We start from the raw sequence: 10116 nt of genomic DNA on the forward strand, positions 1-10116 counted from the left end.
TGTTGCATGCTTCGAATTTGCTGGTTTGATTAGTAATTTATTGCATAGGTGCGAGGGCAACTTCTTTGAGAAATGGCTTATTTCACCAGGCTGAGTCAGATTCTATGCTGCGTTAATATAATAGGCATGTTTGTTTCAAGGCTAACCATGCCACAGCTAACCCTAGGTAGTTTGTGGTTTGCCGCAGAAGTGTGGCATAAATGTCTATGATGTATGGGCCATATGGATGAAAAAGTGTGGCAAGTCACAGTAGCTAAGAATGTATTTTAGAAGAAAACACAGTAGCTAGAAACCAAACACACACCTGAAAAACAGTGGCGCGCCTAAGTTAGGCGTGGCAAATTGTGTGCAGGAATGAAACAGCCCCTGGACCTGTCAATTGCAGATACATGATTCCAGAGCATATATTGACACCATCATATCACTTACTTATTTTGGTGTAATCTGGAACACACATTAAAAGAGGATGACTACTGCAAGACCATCATTCTGTTGTTATCATATTTACTTACATATAACAAGCTAGTTTGTTGTATCACTGGAACTCTCTGCTCAGAGGTGAAATATTCTGCTTGATTGTTGGAGTTCATATCACTGTATCATCATTTGCTTTCAGACTTGATCACCGATCCTGTTGAGTGTTGAAACTTCCAATTGCAGTGTAATGTACCTTGAACCATCAGAGCTATTTATATGTTGGTATATCCGTATATGATTAGGTAGTACTAGTCGATTGAGACAACACATATGCAATTGCATTTGCAGTTTTGAACCGTAGCAACAAACTTTCTGCTTCTTTGGTGAACTGATAAATGACCTTACTTAATTGAACACTTCCAGCTGTTGCAGTGTGGTATCCAGAAAATTTCTCTGATTAGTCTGTTAATCCCAGTTTATCGTAGTATATTTCGTAAACTAAACTGACCGACTGACCGTTAATAGTAACCCCTGGAAGATCAATCTTCACCAGCGGATCAATTAATTGGGGATGACTATAGTTCCTTGACATGTCATGGTTACCATGCAGATGGACAGAACTCTTGGTCTGTTTAGGCAATTGGACAAACATTTGAAAGATTGTGGATGTCGCCTAGAGGGGGGGGGGGGGGGGGTGTTGAATAGGCGCTTTAAAATAATTACGGTTTAGGCTTGAACAAATGCGGAATAAACCTAGCGGTTAATTTGACAAGCACAAAACCTACAACAACTAGGCTCACCTATGTGCACCAACAACTTATGCTAAGCAAGATAAACAACTAAGTGATAGCAAGATATATGACAAGAAACAATATGGCTATCACAAAGTAAAGTGCATAAGTAAAGGGTTCGGGTAAGAGATAACCGAGGCATGCGGAGACGACGATGTATCCTGAAGTTCACACCCTTGCGGATGCTAATCTCCGTTTGGAGCGGTGTGGAGGCACAATGCTCCCCAAGAAGCCACTAGGGCCACTGTAATCTCCTCACGCCCTCGCACAATGCAAGATGCCGTGATTCCACTAAGGGACCCTTGAGGGCGGTCACCGAACCCGTACAAATGGCAACCCTTGGGGGCGGTCACCGAACCCGTACACTTTGGCAACCCTTGGGGGCGGTCACCGGTACCCGTCAAATTGCTCGGGGCGATCTCCACAACCTAATTGGAGACCCCGACGCTTGCCCGGAGCTTTACACCACAATGATTGAGCTTCGAACACCACCAACCGTCTAGGGCGTCCAAGCACCCAAGAGGAACAAGCTCAAGGGCACCAAGCACCCAAGAGTAATAAGCTTCTCAACTTGTAACTTCCACGTATCACCGTGGAGAACTCAAACCGATGCACCAAATGCAATGGCAAGGGCACACGGAGTGCCCAAGTCCTTCTCTCTCAAATCCCACCGAAGCAACTAATGCTAGGGAGGAAAAAGAGAGGAAGAACAAGAAGGAGACACCAAAAACTCCAAGATCTAGATCCAAGGGGTTCCCCTCACATAGAGGAGAAAGTGATTGGTGGAAATGTGGATCTAGATCTCCTCTCTCTTTTCCCTCAAAAACTAGCAAGAATCCATGGAGGGATTGAGAGTTAGCAAGCTCGAAGAAGGTCAACAATGGGGGAAGAACACGAGCTCAAGAGATAAGGTTCATTGGGGAAGAAGACCTCCTTATATAGTGGGGGGAACAATCCAACCGTTACCCCCCACACCAGCCCCGCAGAGAGCGGTACTACCGCTTGGCCCAGAGCGGTACTACCGCGGTGGTCAGGGCGGTACTACCGCATACGAGCGGTACTACGGCCCCCACTGCCGCGGCTAGTACCGTAAAACCCGACACGAAAAACGACCCCTTGAATCGAGGTGGTACTAGCACGAGACCGCAGCGGTACTACGGCTGGGGGCTACCAGCGGTACTACCGCTCTGGAGCGGTACTACCGCTCTAGAGCGGTACTACCGCTTGTAGCAACCAAGCGGTACTACCGCTCCGGCCCGCGGTACTACCGCAGGGAGAAAAATAGAACTGCCAAAACTTCTTCATATGAGCTCCGAATTGAACAAACTCAAGCTTGTTGGATAGAGGAAGACGAGTAGCATCAAAACAGCGACTGATTATAGTAAGAAGAGGCAGGGGAGGTATGCCAACAAATAGAGGAGTGAAACCTCCAACCGAGAAGAACCGGCATAACCTCCAACATCGAAAACATCATAGAAGATGTGAGTGAACTCCGTTTTCGATGAACTCGAGCTTGTCATCAAGATGACCATAAGCTCCAAAACTCACAAAGAGAAGAACCAAACAAGAATCAATAAAGATGATGCAAAGATGCAATGGTTTGAGCTCTCTATGAACGATACGATCAAGCTACTCATCGAGAGCCCCCCTTGATAGTACGACAATCGATCCTATAACCCGGTCTCCCAACTACCATCATGAGACCGGTAAAATGGAAAACCTATCAAGAGCAAACCTTTGCCTTGCACATGGTCCACTTGAGCTAGATGATGACGATCTTGACTCCCTCAAGATGGACCACCTTTCTTGATTGCGTTGGCTCGATGAAGACTAGTTGATTGCTCCCCCATACTCCACTATGGGTGAGTCACCCTTCCGCACATCTTCACAAGTCCATTGTCACCACAATGGACGGAAAGCTTCAAGCATTTGATCTCTTCATAATGCTTCACTTGAACTTGCACACCGCAACATCTTCACAAGTCCATTGTCACCACAATGGACGGCAAGCTTCAAGCATTTGATCTCTTTCATGATGCTTCACTTGAACTTGCACACCGCAACCTAACCCCACAAAGAACTCTCACGAAGATCATGGGTTACTACACAAAGCGTAATTGACAATGCTTACCACACCATGGGATTGCTTGATCCCTCTCGGTACATCTTCTACGCTTTGTGAGTTGATCAAGTTGATTCACTCTTGACTTAGTCTTGATCAACCTTGAATCTTTTCAACTCTCTTCTTTTGGATGATGTCTTGAAGATATACATGCATGATCACACAATCTTCTTCTTCAAGACATGCTTGCAATAAGCTCAACTCTCACATGACCAATCTTTGGATAATTCCTTAATAACACCTTGGTCACCACATAAACTCCTTGAAACCAACACATGGACTTCAAGAAATGCCTATGGACAAATCCTTCAAATATAACTCAAGGCAACCATTAGTCCATAGAGATTGTCATCAATTACCAAAACCAAACATGGGGGCACCGCATGTTCTTTCAACATTTATGTAGTATATGCATGACATGTCATGGTTACCATGCAGATGGACAGAAGTCACAGAACTATTGGTCTGTTTAGGCAATTGGACAAACATTTATGTAGTATATGCATGACTGTCCTTTGCATAACATATTGTATAATCTTGAATTAAGCCTCCGTTTCCAGCTCAGGTTCATTCAGTAAAGTTATTTTTTGGTGAATTATATATGTGGTATTGAAATACTTTTGCTTTCTATTATCACTGGAGATAAGTATACAGATGGGATAATTCGGCTATTCGGTCACTTCATTCTGCATTAGCTTATTATCAAGAAAGATTGTACCCAATCACTGAGTGTTTAGCTATGCTACACTGCTATCTAATGGATACAGAGTCAGTGCAAACCTAAATATCCGAAGTGGTCAATAGTTGGCTAAAGTGACAAACTGACACTTCAAACTTCAAAGTTGTAGGAGATGATTTAGAGTTGAGTGTTCTAATTATGCTGAAGGGCTCATGAAAGATCTTCAAATCCATCTTCAGTTTCTTCATAATATATGTTGCAGGTATTCAACAATCTCCATTCAGTCTTTATACTTATTGACAACCAATTTATGTAGGATGAAGCTCAAATATGCAATTCTTAGTTGCTCCAACCAACCTTTAGTGACATATTAGTTCGGCACTCTGTAATTACTGTTGAGAATCACAAGATTAGCATTGATAGAAAAATTGGCATTAACCAGTCTTCTAGGTGAGTGCCGGGAGGTACTGTATCACAAGAGTATGACTATTGTTTCATGTTATTTTGGAAGAACTGTGGATTTATTTATTAGTTTATTACTACAGGAGTACCAAGTTGTTGAAAGCTATGAACTAGAGAAAAATTAGATGAAACAGAATGTTCAGCAGAACCACCGGGATCCAGTTTGACCATTTACCGGCTCATGTTTTCTCTTTGGATATATGCTTTGTGTCCTTGTTGCTGTCTAAAGTATTAATTTTAAGCTGCATTTTGATTTCAACAACATTACAGGTTAGGAAGTAAACTATCATAAATCTTCTCTGGTGCCCATAAATGTGGATTAGTCAGAGGCTGCTCGTTTAGCAGATGTTTTTGGTTGTCAGTTGGTGAAAATGCTGTTCACATATTTGGGTCTGCCAGTGAGTGGTACCAGACATAGGATTGCTGATCTGATGAATTTAGTGGACAGGATGGAACGTAGGCTCATTGCTAGTTCTTCGAGATAATTGCACGTATCATCCTGGAAGTTGCCGGCGATGTCCATCTCGGTCCCAGAAGTCGAGAACTGATCCACTACGGTCCTGATACGAGGAAATACGTCGCCAATATGGTCCTGGATGTTGGACGCCCAGTCCTGCCTCTACACGTCGCGTGCATACGCAGTATACCCCGTATGACACGTCAGCGCCTGGCCCGCTTGTCAGAAGGGAGCCCACCAGTCAGCGCGGAGCCCACCCCTTGCCCCCCATCCCTGCCTCGCTGTCTTTTCTCGATCCTTCGTGTGTCCACGAACCGAAAACAGAGCACAAAGCAGAGTAGTGGGATAGGGTGCGGCGGCGGATCATCGGCGACCCGATGGCCTTCCGATGGTAGTTGTTGCGGTGGTGGAAGGGACTGCGACGGCGCCGCAACCCGTAGGACGGGGTTCAGCGGCGATGGAGGGCCCGCGACGGCGGCCCGACGGCGAGGCGGCTCCGACGTACGGTATGATTCGTCACCCAACAATATTGAGACGGTTTTGTGCCTGAAATCTCCAATTTTAGTTCTAATTAGGTTGTGTGCAAATATAATTTCATGTGTTTATGCCTATTTCATGCACTTTGGAGGGAAATTTGTTAGGGTTTGGGTAAAGTACGACAAAAAGATTGAACTTTCACTGATTTTATTTGCAGCAAAGGATTCTCGGTTGTTCACTGTTGAGGTGATCCATGGAGGATTTTTCTTTGGCAGTGGTCAGAATAGGTGCTATTTGGATGGCAAAAAGGTTAGCTATGATTACTGTCAGGTGGAGAGTGCATATTACAAATTGTTTGAAGAATTAGTTGAGCACTTGGGTTATGAAAAGAGAGGTAGAATCGATATGTATTGGTTGCCCCCTGGTTGTCAGCTAAATGAAGGTGGTGCTAGGCTTTTGTCCAATGATGTTGACGTAGATTGTATGTATCTAACGCTTAATCGAGGGCACCAATTTCAAATGATATACCTCGATCATTTGGACAGCCATATTTCTGGAGGAGGAGCTGGATGGGATGATGTTGTGGCTAATCCAGTAACACAAATGCCAGTTGTTTTCAGTCCAATGAAGAAGTCAAGCAATGCAAATGATAACAGAGATGTGGAAGAAAGCAACACATCTTGTAGTGTTGTGGATGAAAGTCATGAAATTCAGAGTCATGACCAACTCTTTGACAGACTGAGACCAAGAAAACAAAATATAGAAGAGCAGGAAGAACAGTATGCAGATTCAGATACTTCTGACAGTGATTATATTCCTGAAATTATTGACAGTGACTATGACTTGGAGGATGGGGATGAGGATTTGTTGCAGGAGCAGCTACACCCTCTGCAAGATAGGAAAGGGAAGAAGGTGGTGGAAGAGTGCAACTCTGAAGATGAGGAATTGGATGCTCCAGATTCAGATCAAGATGAAATGAAATTCAATTTCAAATCATTTACAGCTGCAGATATGCATGAGCCCAAGTTCCATGCAGGCCAATTGTTCTCTTCAGTCGAGCTCTTGAGGAAAGCAGTTAGAGAGTACAGTTGCAAGGAGAGAGTGAACATCACATTCCCAAAGAATGATAAAACAAGGCTTGGTGCAAAGTGTGAGAAAGGATGCCCATGGTATCTTTATGCATCTTGGGATAATAGGACAAATTCAATAATGGTGAAGACATTCAATGGTGAGCATACTTGTGAGAAGAAGTGGCAAGTTACAGCCTTTACAGCTAGGTATATTGCTCACAAATTTGTCGACAAGATTAGGGCATGTGAGAGGATTTCATTGAAGGCCTTAGCAGGTTTTGTCCAAGAAGATTGGAATATGACAATTAAAAGGGGCAAGTTAGGGAGAGCTAGGAAGATTGCATATGATATTATATATGGTGATGAGATTGCACAATACAACTTGTTGTGGGACTATGCAAATGAGCTGAGGAGATCTAATCCTAGTAGCACTTTCTTTGTTGAACTTTCAGACGAGGGGCAATTTCAAAAATGTTACTTCTCATTTGATGCATGCAAAAGGGGCTTCTTATCTGCTTGTAGGCCTATTATTTTCCTCGATGGCTGTCACTTGAAGACACAATATGGAGGTGTGCTTTTAAGTGCTGTAGGAATGGATCCTAATGATTGCATAATTCCTGTGGCTCATGCAGTAGTGCAAAGTGAAGATACAAAAGCCTGGAGATGGTTCTTGACTGCATTGAAGCAAGATCTTGGCATACATAACACAGATCTCTGGACCATCATGTCTGACAAGCAAAAAGTAATTCCTTTGCATTTTTTGCTTATTTCAGTATGTATCAGAACTTATGTGATTTCCTTTGCATGTTTTTGTAGGGTTTACTGAAAGCAGTGAAGGAATTGTTCCCACTTTCACCACACAGATTTTGTGTGAGGCATCTATGGCAGAATTTCAACAAGAATTTCAAGGGAGAGGCCTTAAAGAACCAGCTATGGAAATGTGCTAGAAGTACTACAGAGGGAAGGTTTAGGGAAAATATGAACCAAATGTTAGTTCTCAGCAAAGAGGCCCATGACTGGCTGGATGAGTTGGATCCTAAAACATGGGTCAGGGCTTATCAAAATGATTTCCCAAAGTGTGATGTGCTGCTCAATAACAATTGTGAGGTATTCAACAGGTACATCCTGGAGGCTAGGGAGATGCCAATTATAAGCATGTGCCAGAGGATCAAGGGCCAAAACATGGGAAGGAATTATGGAAAACAACAAGAGGAATTTAATCTACAGACAGCTGGTGTTCTTAACCATGACCAACCTTTGTATCATTCAGAGATGCTAGCTACTTTAACACAGGAAGTAAGTTTAAAAACTGCTTGCACATACTCTTTTTGCGCAAACTCTGTTTGCACACGGCATGTATTGATTGTGAGTTAAAACAATTGTTAACTAATGCAGAGAGAATCAAGGCAGAGAGAGGAAGTTGTGCATGGCCCACTACCTGAGAATGCTTTCATACAGCAGCAAGCCCTCTCACAGCCTCCAATTCAACCTACAACAGCAACAAAAACTGGTGATGTGCACAGGAAGAGAGAGGTTGTTGCATTTGCCAGACTTAGAGCAGCAGCTGAGAGAAGAGAGATAGCCGATCAGGCCAAGTTTGATGCAGCCATTGCAAAATTAAAAGAAGAAGAGGACAAAATCAAGTTGTCTGCTCAAAAGAAGAAAGATGACCAACTAGCAAAGAAACATGCTGCAGAGGAGAAAAAGAAGGCTGCACTTGAAGAAAAAAGAATTGCTGCAGATGAGAGGAAGAAAGCTAGTGAGGAAAATAAAAAAAAGGCCCTAGAGGATAAACTGGCCATGGCAGACAAAAGGAGAGAAGCTATGGAGAAAAGGAAAAAAGAAGCAGAAGAGGCAAAAAGAATTAAGGCAAAAGAAAGACAAAGAATTGCTGAAGACAAAAAAAGAGTTCGCAAGACTAAATTTGATGCAGAAGAGGCATTGTTTCTTATAAATCAAGCAGATGAGATTGATAGGCAGCAATCATTTCTGCAAACACAGGAGACAGCAAGGCAAAGAGCTTGGGAGCAGCAGACTGTCCAGCAGGAAGCTACAAGAGTGCAGGCAGCTTTGCAGGATGCAGATAAGACGAAGGCACAGCAAGACAGAGAAGCAATGGTGGAGGAGCAGAGGATGAATGCATGTCAGTCCAAAACTACAACAATGAAGAGAACTGGAGCAAGCTCTAGTCAAAACAGGAGAACATTTAAAAAACCAAGAAAAGTTAGCATGTTTGATGAACTTAGGGGTGGTTGAAAATTAACGAAAAGTGGTGGTTTCATTTTGTGTTCTGTTTGTGATCAGATGTAGAACGTGTTAATGAACATGTTCTGCTCGTGATCATGCTCCAGACCATGCTGGATAGCTTTTGTAATATGCTTTCTTTTGTAGTATGTAAACTGGATGTCAGACTTGTTATATGCTCCAGAATATAATGGATAGCTTTTGTAATATGTAAATTGGATGTCAGACTTCTTATATGATTACTTCTGTAGTATGTAAACTAGTTGCTGTTATATGCTTTCTTCTGTAATATGTAAACTAGTTTCTGTTATTTGGAGATATGAAAAATGAGGTGCCTGGAAGGATTAATGCCATAACTGTATGTATAGATACAAAAAAAGGTGCATATTCAGTACCGGCATTTTCATAATGATAGAAGTGACAGTGAGCTAGCATGAGATAGAAGTGACATAATGATACATAGATACAAAGAAAGGATACTCCAACTAGCATTATGACAGTGAGCTAGCATTTTCATAACTGTATGTATAGAAGTGACATAATGACAGTGAGCTAGCATTTTCATAATGATACAAAAAAAGGATTAATGCCATAACTGTATGATAGAAGTGACATAGCATGAGATCCATACATAGATAGTCTGTCACGCACTGAATATTACATACCAAATTCACAAAAGAGGCACCCACATAATACATAACTCAGTGACATACATAATACTACAGCAGTTCACAAACTACATAGATTGACTACTACAGATACTCCAACTAGTTAGATAGATAGATAGCTCAATCCTCATGGCCATCGACTTTGCCAAGCCTAGTGCTGAATTTGTGCGTCCGTGTCAGGTCCTCCCCTTCGTTCGGAAGCCATGCATCCGGCGGGTCTTCGGCGAGTAGAGGACCATGATCAGTCACCTCCTTGATGTGACAGATGACAGGATACACCAGCGTCTTCTTCTTCCTCGGCGACGACGGCCCGTAAGACGACGCCATTTCCACCGCCACAAACTCTTCAACTGATTGCGGAGGAGGATCTGTACAGAGCGCAAGCTTAGGCTCGACAATCTCCACGTCCAGCATCTTGCCCACTTTCGACGGGTCACGAAGCCATGCCATTACCTCAAGCTCGCGCCTGTTCTTTGGTCGTATGATCTCTATCAGGTCGCCGCCTAAATCCTTCAGAACACTTTTCACTGACTGCGTCGACCAAGCCTGATCTGGGAGCCCTTCCAAACTGAGCTTCGTCTTGTACTCCAGAGCATCCGGGGTGGCGCGAATCTCTCTTACCCAGCGCTGAAACTGGATCCACCGGCGGCAACACTTGAACTTCATCGACGATTGCAGCACCACCGTGCACTTTTCCTCCGTTGAGAATAATAGCCATAGGTCATGTGG

At 43.2% G+C, this 10116-nt stretch overlaps 1 protein-coding gene across 1 annotated transcript; it reads left to right on the forward strand.

The window, feature by feature from the left end:
• The first annotated feature begins 5129 nt into the window (after positions 1–5129).
• On the forward strand, positions 5130–8934 carry LOC120976784 (uncharacterized). The gene is made up of 3 exons (XM_040404179.3): positions 5130–7217; positions 7292–7771; positions 7871–8934. The coding sequence occupies exons 1-3, from the start codon at positions 5544–5546 to the stop codon at positions 8729–8731; spliced, it is 3015 nt and encodes a 1004-aa protein (XP_040260113.3). The 5' UTR covers positions 5130–5543; the 3' UTR covers positions 8732–8934.
• The last annotated feature ends 1182 nt before the right edge of the window (positions 8935–10116 follow it).

The sequence above is a fragment of the Aegilops tauschii genome, chromosome 3 (genome assembly GCF_002575655.3).
Source record: "Aegilops tauschii subsp. strangulata cultivar AL8/78 chromosome 3, Aet v6.0, whole genome shotgun sequence".
NCBI classification, from domain to species: domain Eukaryota; kingdom Viridiplantae; phylum Streptophyta; class Magnoliopsida; order Poales; family Poaceae; genus Aegilops; species Aegilops tauschii.

Bases quoted from the DNA above. Each gene is read 5' to 3' on its own strand.
- LOC120976784 (XM_040404179.3), top strand. From the start codon at position 5,544: ATGCACTTTGGAGGGAAATTTGTTAGGGTTTGGGTAAAGTACGACAAA. The intron at 7,218-7,291 runs GTAATTCCTTTG...ATGTTTTTGTAG, and splicing joins TCATGTCTGACAAGCAAAAA to GGTTTACTGAAAGCAGTGAA. The intron at 7,772-7,870 runs GTAAGTTTAAAA...TAACTAATGCAG, and splicing joins TAGCTACTTTAACACAGGAA to AGAGAATCAAGGCAGAGAGA.